The sequence below is a fragment of the Kogia breviceps genome, chromosome 20 (assembly GCF_026419965.1).
Source record: "Kogia breviceps isolate mKogBre1 chromosome 20, mKogBre1 haplotype 1, whole genome shotgun sequence".
Classification (NCBI taxonomy): domain Eukaryota; kingdom Metazoa; phylum Chordata; class Mammalia; order Artiodactyla; family Physeteridae; genus Kogia; species Kogia breviceps.
In genome coordinates this window covers 16,249,697-16,273,058 of record NC_081329.1, presented here as the reverse complement: position 1 = coordinate 16,273,058, position 23,362 = coordinate 16,249,697, and the positions used below count along the sequence as shown (strand labels likewise).

Here is a 23,362-nt window from a genome sequence, read left to right as displayed (position 1 = left end):
GAAAATGTTTTACCGTTTTAATGTCCTTGTTTTTTCCGTTAGTTTCAACTTCTAAGTAAAATGGCCCCGTGAACTCTAAGCTTTTTGAGCTTTGGAGTCTCATTTACCATTTTATCCTCAGTGATGTAACTGTGGTAGAGTCAGTGACTGTTTTTCAATAAATGAGTTAAAGATAAGTAGAAAAAAGAGAGCTTGGCTATAAAGTTATCCTTCAGATTCATTCATTAGAACCGATTCTTTACTTTTGGTGTTCTTCATTATCAGACTGAATATATGGGGCTGAGACATATCTGTGTCCGACTGCCCTAGTGGATTTATACAGAGAAGGTACTGTGTTTATGCAATAAAAGTAACTTATTCTTCCAGAACAGAGTTTGAATTTGAAGGCAAGAAAAAGAAAATTCAGATTAAGAAAAGAAATAAAAAATCACAGCAGTATACATTTGTGATGAAAACACCCCAAAAGCAGATTGTTCTGGAAAAAATTATGTAACTGTTCTTTGCTAATTTAAGGGGGAAAGTACTTTTTTTTAACCTACTATGAAGGCTTGTTTTAGTATCTGAAGTTTTGGATTTTGGATGTACTTAGGACTAAAAGTTGAACTAGATTCAAGTTACTGACTGACAGTGGTAGGCTGCTACTTATCAATAGATAACATTTTTGACAGCAGACTCTCAACTGTATGATCACCAAAGCAAAATTTTAAAATATCAGTTGGTAAAATATAGAACTGGAAGAATCTTTGAGATGAACCTTTGCTTTTAATCAAGATTGAATTTAAATCAATCTAGACTAAATCGGCTCTAATATTTTTAGAGCTCTTTAGAATATAAGGTTGGATAGCATCCTTAGGGAATCATATGGGTGTATATATAAAGTTAATTTGAATAGGATTATTTGCAGTCAAGTTTTTAGAATATGACAAAGAATTTCATTATTGTTTTTCCTCTAGCAGATACATAAAGTTAGTTTATGTAGTTACTTTGCTAGCTATAATTCCAATTTATTAATTTACAGTAAATAACGAACTTGGCTTCAGAACTTACACAGGATCAACACATGTTTTCTTAGTAAACTATTTCTAGAATAAAATTAGATTCTAGATGCAAGGTGTGATGATTAATTTTGTGTGTCAACTAGGCTAGGCTGTGGTGGCCAGTTGTTTGGTTAAACACCAGTCTAGCTGTTGCTTTGAAGGCATTTTTTAGATGTGATTAACATTTAAGTCAGTAGACTGTGAGTGAGTAAAGCAGGTTACCTTTCATAATGTAGGTGGGCCTCATCCGATCAGTTGAAGGCCTTAAGAGCAAAGACTGAGGTCTCCTGAAGAGGAAGCATCTCTGCCTGTAGTCTGCCTTCAGACCCAAGAATGCAACATTAACCCTTCCCTGGCTCTCCAGCTTGCCAGACTGTTCTGTAGATTTTGGACTTGCCGGCTGTGAGCCAACCTGTGAGCCAACCCTTAAAATTCATACTCATTCATTCTCTACTCTCTTCTCTTTCTCTCTCCTTCCCTCCTCCAGCCTCCCTCTCTCTCTACACACACACACACACACACACACACACACACACACACACACACACACACACACACACACACACCCTATTGGTTCTGTTTCTCTGGAGAACCATATTTATACAGGGGTTGAAAAGCATTGTCTATAGAAGGCCAGATAGTAAATATTCTAGGCTCTGCAGGCCATACTCCTCCTGTCACAACTACCCAACTCTCCATAGTAGCATAAAATAGCCGTGTAAATGAATGTGTGTGTCTCTGTTCCAAAAAACTTTATTTACAGAAGCAGGTGGCTGGCTATATTTGGACTGAGGACTGTAGTTTACTGACCCCTGGATTAAATGACTGCTTGATAATTCATGTGGAAGAGATAAGTGAGGTATTCCTTTAATTTTTTTTTTATGCATTTTTAAGGATGTTTACTCAAGTCAGGTTTGGAATAGAAGCAGTTTTTCATCCTTTTGTATATTAGGGGTTACTACTTTGGTTGACAGTCTGACTCTTCAGCTTTGGTTTTACCTGTTTTATTTTTACACAAGAGTTTCTGAAAGATCAATACTACAACAAAAGTATTGTGCATCAATTCTAAACTAATGGCTGACCAATCAGCCTTTTTTCTAATGCCCCGCTCTGTTTCTTAGAGGAATGATTAATGAGGGAGGAGGAGGGTTAGCAAAAAGGGTGGCCAGAAAACACAGCTGGCCGCCCGACCTACCAGTCTTGCAGTTTTATTGACAGTTCCAGATTCCAAGATGTAATTCTTAAAGGCCTTCATTTTGCTCTTGGCAAATGGAACATTCTTGCAAACACTGGTAATAATGTATCATTCCCACTTTCTCTCTTCCAGTAGACCACCAGTGCCAAGAAAGTACTTCAGTTCTTTCCAGTCTTTCAACAAGGCAGAGTTCTTGTTGCCTAGTTGTACTGCACTCAATCTGGGAGGAGTGTTAAGTCCTGCAGGTAGATTGAAAGTTAGAGATCTCTCAAGCAGCATATTATCATTGTAGGCTATGGAACTGGAAAGAAATTAGGCTAATCCAAGATAAAATTAGGCAGTTAAGTTTTTGAAATGAAAATTAAAATCGTGACCCATGATGTTACTATTGTATGTATTTAGATGGTCACCATATATATGAAGGGTAAATATTTTAGTGTAATAACAGCAGTGCTCTTATTCTCAAGAGTAAATTGCATCTAACTTTTTTGGAATGAATATAAGATTTAGGCCTTTAAAAAAAAAATCATTGTTCTTATTCATTAAGCTGAACAGATTGTGTCACATCCAAAATAGATCTTCTCACTTTTAGTGAAGTTCTCACATGGACTGACTGCCACATGAGGAATGAGGTTTTTATGTCTCATCATTACCCTGTGTAAGGATGGGTACCACCATTTTTGTTTATCACGTTTCTGGAATGACACATCTATATAAAAAGGCAAGATATGGAGATCTAAATTATTTTTCACCTTTTATTTTTCACTTCGTAAAGTCTCTTTTTAGTCAGAATTTTGCATTGATGTCTTTCAAAGGTCTGTACAAATACTACTTGTCTCTTTGTAATTTTTCTTCATTTGTAGTCCCCTTTCCTATATGTTATCTATTACAGTTAGTGTTTGCAAAATTAAATATCATGTATTATAATTGCTTGTATATTTGGGGGGCTTACTGTGTGCCAGGTGCTATGTTAGGTACATTACATGTATTACCCCTTTTAGTTCCACAACAGCTCTGATGATACTGCTGTTGTTATTACTACCCTCACTCCGTGATGGAACATGTAGAATCACTGTGTAAACCAGCAAGTGGCAGAAATAGGATGGAGCTTTGCCGGTCTTCATCCAGAGCCTTTGCTCTGTAGTTTGGTTGTGCTTGGTAAGATTCTTCTTCACTTTGACAAACTGAACTACTAAAAAGTAAAATACTACGGAAGAGCCAAAATTAGGAGGGAAAAACCCTATAAAGGTATAAAACCTTTCTATCTTCTTTTAAAGTTGCTTGAAGCCAAGTTGAAGCCAGTGTCTTCTTCAAGCTTAAGTTTTTTAGAGGATCATGAACTACTTGGTCGTCTCTGTCTCCTTTGTGTAGTGAGGTATTGTCTTCACTTCTGGGGATGTATGCTAGCAGGCAGTACCGATAAGATTACTCTTGGTTTTGCACATTACTAGTTGAGCTTCTGCAGTGTGCTAAGATGACAGGTAAAAGAAATAACTTCGTGCTTGAAATTTTCAAGTCAACAGCAGAAAGAATTAACATTTCTCATAGGTGTGCTTTGGGATTCCACTTTTATGATTCAAATTAATGGTGTTTTCTTCTGTTTGTCTTTTTAAAAAAATAAATTTATTTGTTTTATTTATTTTTGGCTGCACTGGGTCTTCTTTGCTACGCGTGGACTTTTCTCTAGTTGCGGAGAGCAGGGGCTACTCTTCCTTGCAGTGCACAGGCTTCTCATTGCGGTGGCATGGGCTCTAGGCTCACGAGCTTCAGTAGTTGTGGCTCGCGGGCTCTAGAGTGCAGGCTCAGTAGTTGTGGCACACAGGCTTAGTTGCTCTGCAGCATGTGGGATCTTCCCGGACCAGGGCACGAACCCGTGTCCCCTGCACCGGCAGGCAGATTCTTAACCACTGTGCCACCAGGGAAGCCCTTTCTGTCTTTTTTATTCAGTAAACATTTATGGGGCAGATGCTCTATGCCAGTTATTGTGCTTTAATAAGGAACTAATTTTAATAAGATCCAGCAGAGCCCAAATCATAATATTTTTGTCACATGCGTAAAACTTTAAAAGTGAAAATAAAAGAATTTCTCAGATAGAATTAACTAATGTGCTACTCATTGTGACTTGGAGTAAAGTTCATCTGCCTCCATTTTCTTTTAATAAAAATAGAAATAACTATATTAAATTACCTCAAAAGTCATTTTTAGAAAATGTTAAAGATGGTTATAAAAGATTTGAAATTTCTATATCTGTGTAGTTGGAGAATAAGTATCAGCATAATTTTTAAATAGACCAAACTGAAATTCTGTGAAATAATAAAATTAAATAATACTGAATAAAACTCAAAATTCACATTAAAATCCAGTAGAGTTTTGGAAGATCTGTCATAAATATGATCAGTATTGCTATTTAATTCTCATGTTGATGTAAATAGTCAAATTACATTTGACTTACCATCTATTTTTGACTTACCATCTACTTTTTCCAAAAATGAGTCTGTATTTCCCATACATTATCTTTATATACATATATATTGGAAACATATGTGGCTAAATTATAACCTTTTCTTAAACAGTCATTTATGAACAAAATAGAAAATAACATTGTATTCTATGTGGTTTTGTCTGAGAAAGGAAATGTTGAAATGGACAACTCTTCCACTAAATTGAAAATTACAAGGTGAACCCTTGACCTACTAAACAGGTAAACATGGTTGAAAGAACATTAATTTCCTCAAGATCATAAAGCAAAACCAAGTATAGTCAGTATATCTGTTAGTGAAATAGGTCCGTTTGAAAGTTTTGATACTGCTGTTTAATCAGGGTTAAACCATAAGATTTTGCTAGTATTTATTGTCTTTTTTTTTGCTGCTCCATGCGGCATATGGGATCTTAGTTCCCCAACCAGGGATGGAACCTGCGCCCCCTGCCTTGGAAGTGCGGAGTCTTAACCACTGGACCAACAAGGAAGCCCCTATTAAGTCATTTGAAACTAGTTATACACAACTTTATTTGGAACATATGTAACAAATACAGGATTACTTCCCAGAGTACTATATAAAAGGCTCTCAATAAGTAAAAGAGAAGTAGACCAATGGGAAAGTGGTAATTAGAAGAGATAGGAAAAGCCAATCATTTTATTTTTTAATGAAAATTTTTTAAAGTTCACTAGTAATCAGGGAAATGAATACTAAAACAATGATTTTTTATTTTGGCCTAAAATGTTGACAAAAATTAAAGACATTTTAACATTCATAGGAAATTGGATAGGCTCACAATTTTGCGGAGTGTAATTGATACAGCCTTTTTGGACTTTCACATTTAACGCTATAAATGTTATCAGAATTATTTACCATAAGCATACATCCATGAGTAACTTGTTTAAATGAAAAAAAAAAAAGAAGAAGATCTGTGAATTTTGAAGTACATTAAGAGAAAAACAAACTGTGAAGGGCAGAAATAGCTTTTTAAAAGATGTCCTTGAATGCATATCCAGTCAATATAATAATGGTCCAGGGCAAAAAACTTCTCACCTCATACTAACTGTACTTTTTCTTTTTTTTTCACGTCATTTTGTTTTACTGTTTCAGTTCTGACAGCTAGAGTCATGGGTTAGCAAATACATTTTCTTTAAAACACCAGCACCTCTGAAATGGTCATTAAGGGTCATTCCTATGTAAATGCACAAATGAATTAAAAGTGCTTTTGCATTTCATTAGATTAGCTGAAGGAGCAGAAATGTTGATCCAAGGAAGAACTGTAGTCAATCTTGGAGCACTTTGAAGACAGGGAAGTCAGAGCCTGGAGAGAAATGCATGAAGGGTGAGGTGAAGGTCAGACAGAAAAGACAGGTTGGTCCTTCCTCTGACCTCACGTTAACCTCTTCACGTATTCTATGGGAAATTGCACCATGACTCTCGCCTCTGGTAGACAAGCGCACTTGTGGAACAGGCCATTTGTAAGTCAAAAATCATCTGTGTCTGCCTGTCCCATCATGGGGATCAGAAAGGTAAAAGGAAATTGAGAGACCAGGAAATATTTAAAGGAGCCACATCAAAGTTGCTGAGAAATCGGGAAATCATCTATTTTTTAGGTCAAAAGGGAAGATACGAAGGTCTGCCATTTAGATTTTCTGTTTATTGCTACAGATTGGAAGCCTAGATTCCATAGGTAGAAGCCACAAGAGGCGCATTTCGGCACCCTCTGATCGTACAGTCATTCTTAAGAGCAATCCAGAAAGGGAGCGAGCTGCTCTCCAAAACTGTGTCTCCTGCTCGCTCTAGAAATGGCTAGACGGTAGCTCTCCTGTGAAGGAGGTTGGTTGGATCAGGTAATCATCTCTCACAACATTACCCTCTGATTTCAGTGCTTCTTAAGGCAATGAAAATATACTCCAGGACAAAGGCCCAGAATACTGTACCCCTTTAAATAGCCAAGGAGGAACCAAACTACATAACTAAAGTCAAATCTTCCCTTGCTACAACTGAGATAGCCCAGAGCTTCCTAAAGACTTGAGTACAGATGGAGGATGACCGCCACATGGGAAACAAAACAGGTAGACAATACAGAAGGCAAGAACACTGCCGGAGCGGGGCTTTTTGTCCCAGCTTGCTTGAGCTCTGTGGTCCCTGTCCTCAGCCTACCTGCCACCTTGCGATATTTACAGCAGCCCTTCAGGGATGGCAGTTTCTCAGGCACATGGTCTGGGCCCCTTGTTATACAGTAGGAAGCAGTTAGTCTTAGGGCGTAAGAATTCATCCTTTCAGAAATACGGCAAGAGAGGTGTATGCCGTGGACACAACATTTTTTTCCTTCTGGAAAGCTGACTCGGTGGTTGGCAGCTTATAAAGAGCCTTCAGTGTCGCTGGCAATGTGATGAGCTGGAGAGCTTTGATCCAAACTCTGTAGTTGGAAGGCAACCCGAGAAACCGACCGATAAAGGAGTAAGCCCCGCCGGGGCCACGCTTGGCGGGGTTAGTTTTCCGCGTGGGAGCCGGGGCTGGAATGCCAGCGGCACCTGGTTGAGGGCGGCCACCCGCCTTCCCGCCCCACCTCTCTCCCCCAGTGCTTGTCCCTCCTCTCAACAACATTGAACAAATATTTAAAGAACGTTGGTTTGAAAAGGAGCCAGATTATTAACCTACTCAAGCGTCTTCCGTCTCTTGTCAGGCCCTCTGTTTGCCATAAGCTTCTTATAACCTATTGCCTGTCTCTTTTCTCTATTTATTTCTCTAGTGTCCATGGAAAATATTGGAGAACAAGGTAAGATATATCACTGCCTTCAGTCTAAAATTTTAAAAATAGTTGGAAAAAAACAAATAGCATTCATTTAGATTTGGTTGGAGTCAGTCACACGTGGAGAATGTTGGGAGTCAGGATGGGTTAAAGGCGTCTCATTCTCTCAGTCCCCAGACCGAATTCTCTCAGACGCTTGGCAGAGAACTTGACCCTGAAATGGCAGTCACTGTGCCAAGGTTCTTATGGCTTCAGGATACAGGAATATCAACAATCTCCTGTTTCAACTCAGAGTCTGACCCCATACCTGAGTCACCTGTATAATTCATGAAAGATATCATTGGGTCTAGTCATCTCACACTGATTTAAGTGCCTTATGAGGTAACTGAGTGTTTTAATGGTTCTATAGTAGGAATACCAGCTTCTTTTAAAAAGCTAAAATTGCTGTTAAGGTTTAAAAATACCAAACATGCTATATTTTAAATTAGCATATTTTATTCAACTGTATCTTACACAAGTAAGTTATATATTAATGTATTATCCAGAATTAATCATTATCACCGTATACAAAATTAATATTTCAGCTTTTGCGTAGGACTTCAAGACTAAAATACCACACACAGTGTGTTTATGTACGCTACCTTAAAAAAATATTCAGAATGCTTTTGTTAACAATTGTCGCATGTGATCAGTAAGAAACTTGAACTGTTCTTGGAGGAAATCTCTCTTTGTTCAGAAGATCTCTGTTTAAAACTACCGTCCTTGAAACAGGACCACCAGATTTGACTTGAGCTGAGCAAAATAGGCAAACAGCTCAAGCAGGAACTGCTTTTGCTCTTCTTTGTTAGTGAAGCAAAGTTCTTACAGCCTGAATGTTTTAACATTCATTTAACACTTTGTTTATGATTTAAAGTTGCAGGCATAGCTGCCTTATTTTTACAACTCAGGAGAGGTCCCCGTAGCCATTTTGCTGATAGATGGGCTTGTCTACAGATGGGAGGGTTCTAATCATGGGATAGTAAGTAATTAAATAATTAAATTATTTGGTTATTTTAGAACAAGCATATCTTTTGTGAATACTGTGATTTTAGTATGTACTTGCATATTAAAGTGATAATTTTGTTTCTCTCATTTTAGTTGTGTGCCTGATTGCTTATCATCTACTTTTTGCAATGTTTGTCTGGTCGTATTGGAAAACTATCTTTACATTACCAATGAATCCTTCAAAAGAAGTAAGTTAAAATATTAGTATGGTTATGTCCTAAAGATGGAAGTCTGTAATACTGATGTCTGAAGAATGAGTTTTATGTCTTTTTATTAATGTTGCAAACTTAGTGTAGTGATTTTTTTTATACTAATGTGTTAATTAAATACTTGAATTTTCACTTGATAAATATCATTTTTGCACTGGATGAGTATTATACTTACAATATTAAATATGTTATATGTTCCATTTCTACTTTAGAGTCAGACACAAGGATGGATGGATGGATAGATAGATAAAAAGATAGAGCTGAAGGTAGACATATTTCTATTATAATTGTCATACTAATGGTGCATTAGTTGGCTGTCAGCCACCAGAAACAACAACAAATTAACGACTTAACTAATCTTCTCTACTTTCTTTTTTTCTTTTTTTAATTAATTAATTACTTTATTTTTGGCTGCATTGGGTCTTTGTTGCTGCGTGCGGGCTTTCTCTAGTTGCGGCGAGTGGGGGCCGTGCATGGGCGTCTCAGTGCGGTGGCTTCTCTTGTTGCAGAGCACAGGCTCTAGGCGCGCGGGCTTCAGTAGTTGTGGCACACGGGCTCAGTAGTTGTGGCACATGGGCTTAGTTGCTCTGCAACATGTGGCATCTTCCTGGACCAAGGCTTGAACCCGTGTCCCCTGCATTGGCAGGTGGATTCTTAACTACTGAATCACCAGGGAAGCCCAATCTTCTCTACTTTCAAAGTGTAGCTAGTCTACAGCTGTCAGGTACCCAGACCCCTATCCTGTTGGTCTGACATGAATAGCCTCCGTTCCCAACATTACCTCTTGGCCTAAAATGGCTGCTTCATTTCCAGCCATCATGTCTACATTCCAGACAGCAGGCCAGAGAAAGTAGAAGAGTGGAAGTAAATGTCCTTCTCTTTAAGGACTTTCTGGAAGTTGCTGATGCCGTTTCCACTTACATTTAGAACTTAGTTTTATGGCCACATTTAATTGCACAGAAGACTGGAAATTTAGTCTTTATTCTCAATGGCCATGTTAACCACGTTAGAAGGAGTAGATATTGGGAGACAACTAGCAGTTTCAGCTATAGAAGGTTTTAAATAGAGTTATATGTTCAAATATGCATTTTGAAAAGATCATTCTGGCAAACTTTTTGTTTCTGGGTGTTTAATTCTGGTTAAATGTCCTTGAAGCAGAGGACTGTGTTTTACTCATTTTTGTACCCTTGGCACTTAGTCTAGTACATGATGGTTGAATAGAAATAAACTCTGCTCCAGTAATAATAATGTACTTTTAGTAGCCTAACGTTAAAAAAAAGAAGTCTAGGCATCACTTAGAATTGTTTCCTGAGGTAATCTGTTTGAAATGCAGCTGTGGTCAAAAAGGCCAATAAATATGCTATATGAACAGGGAAAGGATATTAAAAACAAAACCACAGATATTTGCACAGTATTAATGGCACGCTTGGCCTAGAATGCATTAGATATAGACTTTATTTCTTCTTCTCTCTACTTACTTTTTTTCCTACCTCTTTTTCCTCCCTCTTACCATGTTCTCTTCTTTCCTATCATCTTTCTTACCCTCATCCTGGCCTTAGTTGTAGGTTTGAAGGAAAATGCTGACTTTTATCATAGGTCATCTCATCCACTCTGGTGGTTTGCCTGTGACCTCTGTGTTGACATGTCCCAGATCTGTTTCTAGCCTGACCTCTCCGACGAATTTCTAATTTGTATATCTCCCTGCCAAACATAGCTCCTTGATCACTGCACTGACACCGCAAACACAACACATCTGAGACTGAAGCCACCACCCTCTCCTGGAGGGAGAAACCTGAAAAACACCCCTCAACCAGGTGATGAAAGTCAACGCCAGCAGTGCTAAGTCACACTGATAGTATGTCCCCTTGATGTGACGTGGTGAGAACGGCACTTTGCCTCTGTGGTCTTCCTCCCCAAAACCTGTAACCTCAGTCTAATCATGAGATAAACATCAGAAGAGTTCCAGTAGAGCTGCATCCTACAAAATACCTGATCAGAACTACTCAGAATTGTCAAACTCAGCAAAAACAAGGAAAATCTGAAAAATTGTCTCAGCCAAGGGTAACTTAAGGAAACATGAAAAATAAATGTACCGTGGTCTCCTAGATGGGACCCTGGAACAGAAAAAAAGATATTCAGTGAAAACGAAGGAAATCTGAATAAACTGTGGACTTTGGTTAATAACAATGTATCCATATTGATACATTAATTGTCCTAAATGTACTATGCTAATATATGATGTTAGGGATATCAGCAAGTTGATGAGAGGATATATGGGAACCTTGTACCATTTTCTCAATTTTTCTATAAATCAAAATTGATAAAACTAAACAAAAACAAAACAGCTTCCATTACTGACCAAAGGACTGCTGCAATCTGGAAGATTGGAGGTCAGGTATATTATCTTTTTCACCCCAGGAGATCTCTCATTCCTTCAGATCTCTACAAATGTCATCTTTCCTGTGATGTGCGTTTGTACATAATAGTGTTCTTGGGGGGAGGGGACTGCATATTTGGTGCATTCAAAGATAGAACTAGATATTTTGACATCCATCTTACATAAATAACAATTCCACCAACATGTATTTGGTTTTTAGGACCTGATGGTTGCAGTGTGTTATGTTTATTTATTTATAAAAGGATTAAACATACTAAGGACTCTTCCATTTCCATCACTCACTAGAACTTACCTCTAAAGTTATTGAGTATTAATTCTTTTACGAAACTAATTTTCAATGCTAGGTTTTAAATTACTTTTAGAAATGGGCAAGGGAGATATATCTGCCTGAATTATGGGACTTATGGTTCTGACAATGGAAAGTTAGAGACTAGGATACAAAATAACTTTTGCTTTGATATTCAGTGCTCTGACTTAGGCTCCCTGGTACTTGTTCCTTTGTCCATTCCACAGTTCTAGCAGAGGGCTTACTCTGCTAAGCTTGCCCCTTGTGGGGTTACCTGCTTGTGGAAGAGATAGACAAAGGACAAATGAACCAACAAAATAATTTCAAATTATGGTGTGTAACACAAAGAAATCACACATGGACCCAGTGGAGAGTATGGCAGGGGGAAGGGACAGAATTATCAGGGTCCCTAGCCTACCTAGTAAGGGAATCGTGGAAGTTCTTTGAGAAGATGACATTTAAGCTGAAACCCGCAAAATGAGAAGGAGCCATCCAGAAAGTGTAAGGAATAATGTTCTAGGCAGAGGAATCAACATGTACAAAGTTAATAGATAACTTTCTCTAGATCGACCCTACCTTTTCTTGACTGCTACAGAATTACAGCATCATTTGATGTTATACATTTTCTACCACTCAGATATTTCCAAACAAGATAAACAGTTTTATGAAGACCATCAGTACACTTACCTGTTTGTCAGTGTTTTCTTTTTTTCAAAACAATGAATAATAGCATGTTGCCCAACCTAGAATTTTTAAGTAAGAAAGAAAATCTGGCAAATCCTCTGATAAACCAATATGATTGCATATGACGGGTCAGTAAACAATTTGAATTTTTCTTTGTTAGGTCTTTAATTCTGTTAGTCAGGTCTGAATGGTGACGGCTTTCTCATTGCCTCTGCTTCCCAGTGAACTTCTTTTTCAGATTAACTCTGAAAACAATGGAATAGATTCTAGGAATCCACGATCCAGTTGGGAGATCGTTTTCCACCTGTTGGAAATGTGGTTCCCAAACTTTTCTTTGACTCTCAGGTATTTAATCTGCTGCTACTCCTGCCCCAGCCTCTCGGATCAGGCTGCAAAGTCCGTTTTTTCTGGGTTGGAGACTCAACACTGCTCACTGCCACGCACTGCCCTCATTTACATAGTCAGTCATGCAATCCGGAAAATTGTGTAAATATGTTTCGTTTTATAAACTGAGATTTAAGGTAACAAGCAAGTGAAGAGCATCTGATAGAAGGAATACACCAAGCCTTTATAAATGTGGCCTTCATTTATTTGTTATTCGTATTCATTTGAAAAAGGGCCGGTTAAAGTGTAATTTGAAACACTGAAATTATTAATAGTATGCAAATGCTGTGAGCATCTTGGCAGGAGGAATATTTAATGTGGAGAATACTTTTTTTCAAATATCTTTCACAAACTCTTGAGGGGCCTAACTAACATACCTACTAATTTAATGTAAGTGAATTTGATATACTAATTTAGAATAATGCATATTACATAAATTTCTACTTAGAGAAAACTTTATTTTCTTTACCTTAATGAGTCTGAAATTTTACAACTATATTAAAAATCATGCATTTGTGAATATTATGGTACCTTAAAATTATTTACATTTGGAAGCTGAAGATTTGTTTCATTTTTTAAAAATTTATTTATTTGTTTTTATTTTTGTCTGTGTTGGGTCTTCGTTGCTGCGCGCGGGGGGCTACTCTTCATTGTAGTGTGTGGGCTTCTCATTGTGGTGGCTTCTCTTACTGTGGAGCACGGGCTCTAGGCACATGGGCTCAGTAGTTGTGGCTCATGGGCTCTAGAGCGCAGGCTCAGTAGTTGTGGCTCATGGGCTTAGTTGCTCTGCGGCATGTGGGATCTTCCCAGACCAGGGCTCGAACCCGTGTCCCCTGCATTGGCAGGCGGATTCTTAACCACTGCGTCATCAGGGAAGCCTTGAAGATTTGTTTCTAATTTTAAAATAGCCTCAGTAGAATTATCAACCTCTAAACAAAGATTTTTAATTTTTATTTCTCTGAAGATAATGATTTAGGTTCAAGTATCATGACCTCATTTTCATCAAATTGTTTTTCTTTCCTTCATTGACATACTTAAATCACTTTTTAAAAACTTTTTAAAAATTGTAAAATATGTCTTACATTCACAAACCATATATAAGGCACAGTTTAAAGAATAATAAAATGAAAACACTTAATCATCCAACCAAATAGAAGCATTATTTATATTTGAAGTATCTTCTGTGTACTTCTAAGTTGTATTTCCCTGCATTTCTCAAGAAGTAACAGCTATCCTGAGTTATGTGTTAATCATTTCCTAGTTTTTTAAATAATTTTATCATATATACATATCCCTAACCATAATAATATATATTAGTTTATTTTAAATATCTGTTCATCAATAGGTTGAGAGTCTTGGTTGTACACAGCTGTCGTTCATTAAATGTTAAATGCCATATAGGATTCAATTATTTGGATAGATCATACTCCAATTTATTTATCTGTTCCCCTTTTGATGGACATTTGGGTTGTGTTTAGTTTTTTACATTTTAAACAATGGTGCTGTGAATACCCTTGTACATGTCTCCTGGAGTACATTTATAGGAGTTCAAATAGACACTTTTTTTTTTTCTTGCGGTACGCGGGCCTCTCACTGTTGTGGCCTCTCCTGTTGCGGAGCACAGGCTCCGGACGTGCAGGCCCAGCGGCCACGGCCCATGAGCCCAGCTGCTCTGCGGCACGTGGGATCCTCCCGGACCGGGGCACGAACCCGTGTCCCCTGCATCGGCAGGCGGACTCCCAACCACTGCGCCACCAGGGAAGCCCCAGATGCACTTTTAAAACCATTTTTTTGTGATTATCAAGTTGGAGCCCAAACAAATTTTCATTTTTCTCAAATAAGTAATTTTTTAAATTGGTTGGGCCCAATTGGCAGTATAAGAAGTAAAATCAATGACTAGTTCTTCTGAGTGCTAGAGAATTCATGTAATGATTATCCCTAAGTTAAAACTCACTTAGATGAGAATACATGCTTGATGTATTTGTTTCTATTTTTGTTTTTAATTATAACCAATTGAAAAATGCATCCATTGAACCAAATTTGTTTATTTTGCCATTTCATCTATTAATGTAACTAATATTTGGATAGAACTCTACAGTTTATAAAGCACTTTTACATACTTTATTTCTCTTGAGTTTCACAGACATCTGAGGAAGTAGGTATTGTTATTATTCTTCCCTTTTTTTAGATTTATAAACTATTGATCCAGGAGATTAACAGACTTGCCCAGATTTCAAATCTATTACCTCTCTGAATTTATATGCTATATACTGTTAATGTTTTATAAATGCCTCTTTGTGGGTATAGTAGATAAATACGTTATCATTTCTTTGAGAACACTGATTAAAATTTAAATTTCTTCCACAGTTCCATCTCTCTTATGCAGAAAAAGAATTGCTAGAGAGAGAGCCAAGAGGAGAAGCCCATCAGGAAGTTCTTAGGCGAGCAGCCAGAGACCTTCCCATCTACACCAGGACCATGTCTGGAGGTAGAGGATAACGAGTGCTTTGGCAGGATGGGTTGTGGTGATGGTTAGAAAGCGTATCTATACTTGAAACTGTCAAGCACTCATTGAAACACATTGTGCTTCAGCCTGGATTATTATTAAATCTCTCCTGTACAGTCCCATAAAACAGAATGGAAACATGAGTAGCGCTATGGCACAGAGATCTCAACCAAGTCAGAACTGACTTTACTTCTATTCTGCCTTCCTAGCTGTGACTCGGTGAAGATGTTAGAACTGCTGAAACTTGATTTGTAGTTGCGTTCATTTTTAAAGTTTTAATTCCTATTCTTATTTAATTCAAAAGAGCAGTATCATAACAGATAATTTTACATGAATTTAAAACTAGTATGTAAGTTACACAAAACTTAATTTGGGTATTGATAAAATTTCTTTATCTTTAAAATTTATGGGTTTTTTTTTTTTTTTTTTACAAAAGCAACTCAATAAATCTCATTTATTTGGACTAAGATTTTTAAGGTAATTTAACAGCTATCTAATTAAAGAATTGTCTTAAAAACTGACACACATGGACTACTGGTACTTGCCCACAAAGACTCACCCGGAAAGAAACTCTGTGACCTTAGATGTATCCTGTCCCTTTCAGTGGCCACTAGCCCCATGTGGTTGCTGAGCGCTTAAAACGTGGCTAGTCCAAACTGAGATGTGCTTTAAGTGTAAAACACACAACTAGTTTTCAAGACTTGGTATGAAAAAAGGACTGTAAAATACCTCGTTAATATTTTTATATTATTTATATTTGTTTCTAACTCACTTTAGAGTCATAATTGAATATAACGCTAAGCTTCCCACTTGAATTTTTCCTTTTGTTTTTACTGTTTCTCAATGAGCAAGTGGTCATTCCCTGATTTAATATTATGCCACTGGTTCTATCCCTTAAAGAGAGCGGTGTGCTTATGTATGTTTACGTATATTTACCCTGTATAAGCCTAAACTAATATCGAGGAAATTTAAGCCCCCTAAAAATAAGTTACTACACAAGTTGCCAAAACTAGTAAATGGCAGTGACAGTATCAGGTGCAAAAATCTAGTCTCCTCATTCCTAGTGCACTGCTTTTTCTACTAGACCCCTTGCTATACCGCATTAAGACCAAGGAGGGAAGTATAAGTCATGCCAGGATAAAGTATTACTGTTCATTAATAACACCTGCCCTTTGGATTTTAAGTTATTTATGTACTGGTAAGGCTGTCATCTCTTGTATGCCTATCTCCTGGGATGAACTTACGTTTCTCAATATTTGTGACAGTCTGGAACAGAATCTGAACTTCCTGATACAGTCTTTCTATTTTTAGTGCAAAAATTCTGTGTGCATGCTAAAGTCAATGTTAACTGATTGGAGTCACTGACTCAAATTACAGAAAGTATAATAGATTATACGGCTGGTATGGTTGATCTCCTTCTGGAGCACGTGGAACGTACAGGTAATCATGGTGTAGAGGGGACGCCCAGTGGAGCAGCCACGGCGCCCCCAAGGCAGAAATGTGAGCAGGGTCCTTCTTACCCCATCCCCAGCCGAGACCCTTGGGTTGTTCGGGTAACTTCCTCTTTCACCCTGCGAAAGGCCGTGGACTAAAGCACCTGAAAGGCTCAGTTGATGTTCACACACTTTATACGTCTTAAGCGAACTGGAGAAAGTAGACGGCAGTATAATTGGGGGTTTTCCCATTCATTCTAAATCCACAGTCCTTCCTCCAAACCTAAAAGAGAAAAACACTAGCTGCTTATACACTGCCTGCTGTGCACAGAGAACAAATTCAGCCATATGTGGACTTGGGTGGAGGGTGTAGTGAGGCAGGTGTTAAGTCTCCTCATCTCACGTCTGCTTGTCCTGTGCTTTCTTCTGATCCAACCATCTCCTGCTTTCTTACAGGGTTCTCCAAACTCTATTATATTATTATTTAGTTTTATTTTTATTAATGAGGACTATTTGCTTTTTTAGCTCTCCCTTGCTATTGATCCTTTCCTACAAAAAAAATATTTGTAGATTTTTTGACAAGGAAGGTAACCATTAGAAGTGAGGTAATTAGTTTATCATTTTGCACACAGATGTTGGTAATGTTTCCTTTTCAACATGTACCAAAAAGGTTTTAAATCACATAATACATGAATAAATTCTCAAAAAATTCAAGCAAGACAGTTAAAATAAAATGCCCCCTCCACTGTTAAGACTTTTTAAATGATAATTAGATGCCTCATTTAAAATTCCAGTGGGATGATTTTAGTTGAATATAATATGGCACATGGAGCGTTTTTTTATTATACGACTACATTTCTGTTTCTGAAAGACTGTAAACAAAACCTTTTTCTACGTTGCTTTGGTTTCTTGTGAGTTATTGCCCACTTTAATTTGAGAGGTGTTTTTTACCCCAGTGTACTTGGAGAGAATCTAGCATTGCCCACCAAAACGCACCTGGAAATTCTGTGACTTTAGACCCGTGCTGCCCATTGTGGTAACCGCTAGTCTTTCAGTTGTGATTACTGACAACTTAAAAGGTGACCGTAAGTGTAAAACACATAACAGGTTTCAAAGGCTTGGTATAAAAAAAAAGTAAAATATGTCACTAATATTTTATATTAATTATATGTTGAAATAATATTTTGGATATATTAGGTGAAATAAAATATATCATTAAAATTAATTTCCCCTGTTTCTTTTTACTTCTTTTAACGTGGCTCCTAGAGAATTTAAAAGTACTCATGTGGCTTACGTTATATTCCTTCTGGACAGCACTACCTCACACTTTGATACTTCGCATGAGCCAAGTGATACCTTAGAGCTTCACTTGGGACGTACCTGTGAGGCTTCTTCATTCAGGAGATGAGCAGGCCATGCCACCCATCTCTGGAATTTCTGAAAAAGAACGTTACAAGGGGATGATTAAGGAATTATTTCAATATTGAAAACAACTCCATCTAGGCCTCGTTGTCTTAAAAATAAACCTCATTGTATTCTTAGTTTATAGCAACCGTTTCTGTTTTTTAGAGATTATAGTGTTAGCTAATATAATCTTGGTAACTGCTTGTTGGAAGTATTTTTTCCAAATTTTAAGTTCATTAGTATTGGTTTTGCTGGACCTACTGGACTGCCCACTTAACTGATCTCCTGTAATTTTGGCAGACTGAGTGCATCCTGTCAGATGCCTGTGTGCTGAAGGAGCATCTCCAAATCAATCCTGCATAATTGTCTTTGATATCTGTATTAGAGAAGAAAGGATCAGGACTTCAGTCACAAGAATTACAATTCTCTATTGGAAATACCTCTTGCAATACTCACTTCTAATCTTGTATCTCACCCAGCAGAAAAGATGTGAGTGCTTTCCCAATTCAAGCAACCAATTGAGCTTATTCACAAATTTCTAAAATGTGTTTCTCAAAAAACTTGTAGGGCGTGGTTGTATCCTCCCCTAGTTCTCCTGGCAGGGTACTGGAAATGACCTGATTTAGTCGAGGGAGACATTCTGTTTACTTTGATAGAAATGGACATGGTTGCACCCTTTGTGAATCTTACTGTGACTGCTTTATAATTATATAGTATACTTCTAGTTGAGCGTGCCTTAGAAAAATTTCCCCAAAAGAGTTTCTATCCTTGGGAAACCTCTCCAGAAAACTGAGGCTATAGGCAGGTCATTCCATTTTTGTATTTACGTAGTCGAATATGTCATTTTTACCAAATTCAAATTCATTATGCTTTTTAGAATTTAAATTTGGATAGATGATTAAAAGCTATTTAATTGTATATTCAATTTACTGTTAAATCGAAGGCTAAGTGGAACCCTTTGTTCCTAGCAATCCGCTATTGTGACAGATGCCAACTTATAAAACCAGATCGCTGCCATCACTGTTCCGTCTGTGATAAGTAAGAAAACCTTTTACTTCTAAAATGTCTACATGCTGGTGGTCTTTTTATTTAATATGTTTCTTTTCTCACCGCTTTTTCCATTATTTCCTTTTCTCCTTATTCATGCTTCTCAGACCTTGATGTAGGAGGTATAACCAGCGCAGTCCCTTGCATTGATATGAGTGTGGCTGAGGGCCATGATCGATTCCCCTCTCCCCCCGGCTTTTCGCTGATATGAATGAAGTGCATGATTTTTCGCAGCTCATACTGGCTGGTTCTAGTTAACAAGTACTTCTGTGATTCATTTCCCTCTTTATAAAGATAACTCAATTGGCTTCATGACAGTCAGGTGCTATTATATACTTATACTACAAGGACGGTACTACTTGGCTTAAGGTTGGATATTAACAGAAAAGCTTTATCCAGACTTCCTGTAAATCTGTTGACATTTTGCACTTTAGCATAAGAGTTGTATATTAACATACTGCTTGTTTTTAGAAAATTATTTTATTTGCATCTTAAAGTATGTATATTTTGAATTTAAAGTTCTACTGTTGGATCGTCTAGAATTGGCCGTAGCGTTTATTGTCTTTATTTCAGGTGAAGCCTTTGGCTACCATTCAGTTTTTAGATAAGTAAATAACTTAGCCATATTTTACTCACCACAACTCTTTTGAAATAGTGTTTCCTCTTTATAATGTATTGGGATTAAAGGTTTGTGGGATGTGATTTTTTTTTTAGATGTATTTTGAAGATGGATCATCATTGCCCGTGGTGAGTATGGCTCTAAACTTAAAGACGTTTCTGTCCTTTATAACATAACAAGTTGAATCGTAGGTCTATTTAAATCTTTTTATAAATGAAATCTTGCCTTAGCTGACCTAGGAGGACCTGTCAGATTAAGTTTCTAGTATTTGTTTAGTTAGCGCAAAAGAGCCTTTATTCAGGAGAGTTTCCATGAAATAATTTTAACACCAGTAGGTTAACAGTGTAAAAGTTATGTTCTCATATTTGCTCAGAACAACTGGTTTTCTTTGTATGCACATGCACAAACACAGAGATTCTAAAATACTTCTCAGAAATTACACCAAAATGTACACATAAGTTATACACAATACTGCACTCAACGTTTCTAATAAAGAATGAATTCATCTAGAGCTTTAACAGTCTATTTTAAATAAAACTTAACATTTAGGAGTAGAATAGGAAACATACAAATACACACGTATGTTTAAACAAGGGTTTCCACTTAGAATTCATTAATATTTTTTTTAAAAGTCTAAATCATGAAATTAGATAACTTAATAGAGGATTATTTGAAAGATCTATTTAACTAATGAAGGTTGATTTTTCTACCTGATAATTCATTGCAATGTACACATCCCTGTGACAGCCACACTAAAGTTGCCAGACAGGTCGGATTTAGACATTAAGCATGATCGTTCTAAAAGCCTTATCTTTCAGGGATGGCACTAGGGAAAGGTAGGCAATGCCCGCAGACCTACACCAGGGGTAGGTGGAAACATACATAGTAAATGGTTATCTTAGCTGCCGGAAACAATAGAGGAAGGTCGGGTTTGCAATGTTATTTATGTCTCTCCAGGGTACCCCATACTTTCCTTCACCTAGATTTTCTGCTTTAACCTGTCAAGGCTAGTTAATGCCTATGAGAATAATGCTCCTCTCAGAGAAAGATGCCAGTAAATAACCTCTCTTTGGAGTATTAATTTTCATTTGCGGTCATCTGTTCCTTCATTCCATTCATTCTGTTCTCTTTCTCAGCAAGTTCTCTTCCCCCTGATATCTCCAATTATACGTTTTCTTAGTCCTCCTTATTGTCCTCTGTTGATCCTTCCAGTAACACCTGCTGTCAGTCCCTCCCCGCCGCCACCATATCCCCACCATCCACCTGTGCATTCTCTGCACCTGCGGTGGACAGTTCCAAGCGCACCCACTGCTCCCACTTTGGGCACCGCCTTTGCTTTGCTTCTCTGCCTGAGGGCTCTCTTATGTCTTGGGGGTTTGTTCAGCTCATAATCCAGGCAATTCAGAAGTGCCAGGGCATTAATGCTTCTAGAGGCCACTCTCACCCAGTGAGGGACTGGCCAGGAACACATGCTTTCTTGGCTTTTCTCCTCCTTTCTGGATAGCTGGGTGGTCTAGCTGTGGTTGAGCAGAGTGGTAAAGAAATCAGGGGCATAGCGTCCACTCCCGTTTTCCTATCTTAAGTAGTAATGGATAGTGATGATAAGCAATGGAGAGCTGGAAACAGGATTAATCCCAAGCTAGTGCACACCTATAAAGCTTGCCATGCCCTTGCTATCTTCAGAAAACTACACATATAGAAATGATGATTTACTATGATAGCAGTCTTTCTGTTTTTTTTTTTTTTTAATTAATTATTTTTGGCTGCATTGGGTCTTCATTGCTGAGTGCGGGCTTCTCATTGCGGTGGCTTCTCTTGTTGCAGAGCGTGGGCTCTAGGCACGCGGGCTTCAGTAGTTGTGGCTCGTGGGCTCAGTAGTTGTGGCACACAGGCTTAGTTGCTCTGCGGCATGTGGGATCTTCCCAGACCAGGGCTCGAACCCGTGTCCCCTGCATTGGCAGGTGGATCCTTAAGCACTGCACCACCAGGGAAGTCCTGATAGCAGTCTTCCTACACCTGAAATTAATTTGGCTTTAAAAGAAACAGCATAATTGGATAATCTTTTAAATTTTGACAGACCCTATTAAATACGGGGAACAGATGTGACCCTAGAGTTTTTAACTGGGTTCAGATTACATGTCTATACACTACCTGTTGTCACCTTCACGCTGGGTGGCAATGTGGAAGAAGTTGAATGGACTGACTGCAGTGCCTTTCAGCTTCTGCGTTGCTGCTTCTCTGCACTGTCACCTCCTGTGCTGCAGCCACTGCCCCAGCCACCATCCTGATCCGGGCACTCCCTTGCAGAAAGCAGTAGCCAGGTCGATTTGTGAAGGGTTTGGTGCCGAGGACCTAATATTCACTTGGTGCCAGCTGAATGGAGCAGCCATTTTGTTTATTTTAAATTTCAAATTAAAATTCTAAATTTAAAAATGTACAGATAATACACACTCACAGTTCTAAATTCAGACATAAAAAGGTGCAGGTGTTCTTCTTAGCCCTCCTCCCCACCTTCTTCCACTCCTCACAGGGAACCAGTGCTGGTTGCTAAATGTCATGTGTGCTTTTCAGATATGAATCTGTATGTGTGCATGTGTTTAATATTTTTTATACACACAAGAAAATTTTTTACACTTTTCTTTTTTTTTTTTTTTTTGAGGTACGTGGGCCTCTCACTGTTGTGGCCTCTCCCGTTGCGGAGCACAGGCTCCGGACGCGCAGGCTCAGCGGCCATGGCTCACGGGCACAGCCGCTCCGTGGCATGTGGGATCTTCCCGGACCGGGGCACGAACCCGCGTCCCCTGCATCGGCAGGCGGACTCTCAACCACTGCGCCACCAGGGAAGCCCCCTACACATTTTTTTTTAACATAAGTGTTTGCCTTATGGACTGGGTCTCTGCCTTTTTTCCCTTCACTTAATATATCCTGGAAATTGTTTCATATCAGTATATAAAAGATCTTTTTTACAGCCATTATGTGAATGTGTAACAGTCACTTACTAAGACCTTTAGTATGTTCCCAAACTGTGGGGAAGCTTGTTATCCAGGTCTTGTGTATGATTTTTTTTGTTTTGTTTTGTTTTTGCGGTACGCGGGCCTCTCACTGTTGTGGCCTCTCCCGTTGCGGAGCGCACGCTCCGGACGCGCAGGCTCAGCGGCCACGGCTCACGGGCCCAGCTGCTCCGCGGCACGTGGGATCTTCCCGGACCGGGGCACGAACCCGCGTCTCCTGCATCGGCAGGCGGACTCCCAACCACTGCGCCACCAGGGAAGCCCTTGTGTATGATTTTGAAGTTCAGTATCTGTCAACTTTAAGTGTTGGAAAAATCATAGCGCCATACCGCTTCTGTTCTCAGTGACCTCAGCACATCTGCTGTGGCCAGTTAACAGTGCCCATGAGGGTGCAGGGGATGAACCGCACACCTCTTTTTTCACTAAAGTAGAGGTCCTATAGTATTTGCCTTATTGGGTTTCCTATCAGAGAAGTGCTTTTTCTTTTAATATAAAATTTTCATTTATCAATTAATTACATCAACAATATACCTTGACATGTTTGCCAGTGGTTAGGTAGCACTAATTAAATAATTTTAGCCTCAGTTTATTGAGTGCCTGTAATGTCTAAAGATGATCCATCCGTATATCTGTAAAAATCTGTAATCCTTGTAACAGTGACAGATATTATCAGAAATTATTTGTTTCATTTTAAAGAAGAGGAAAGTGAGCCTCAGATAAATTAAAGAGTGGGCTTAAAGTCATATAGCAAGCTTTTTGGACTTCAAAGGCTACTTTCTTTCCATCTTTTTTTTTTTTTTTTTTTGTATTATGTTCTTTTTCCAATTTAGACTCAGGAAGCAATTTCCCTAAAACAGAGCCAAGAGCTGTTTA

At 38.3% G+C, this 23,362-nt stretch overlaps 1 protein-coding gene across 3 annotated transcripts in view; it reads left to right on the top strand.

Annotated features, from left to right (window-relative positions):
• Positions 1–23,362, top strand: part of ZDHHC2 (zinc finger DHHC-type palmitoyltransferase 2) — a 62,975-nt gene that overhangs the window by 21,019 nt on the left and 18,594 nt on the right. For 2 of the 3 annotated variants that reach the window (XM_059049435.2, XM_059049434.2), the window contains exons 2-6: positions 7,465–7,491; positions 8,602–8,696; positions 14,837–14,957; positions 18,781–18,850; positions 19,574–19,606. In XM_059049435.2, the coding sequence (XP_058905418.1) occupies positions 7,465–7,491; positions 8,602–8,696; positions 14,837–14,957; positions 18,781–18,850; positions 19,574–19,606 (346 nt within the window). Of the gene's footprint in view, positions 1–6,377; positions 6,560–7,464; positions 7,492–8,601; positions 8,697–14,836; positions 14,958–18,780; positions 18,851–19,573; positions 19,607–23,362 lie in introns of all 3 variants that reach the window. The other variant, XM_067022494.1, reaches the window with a different exon arrangement.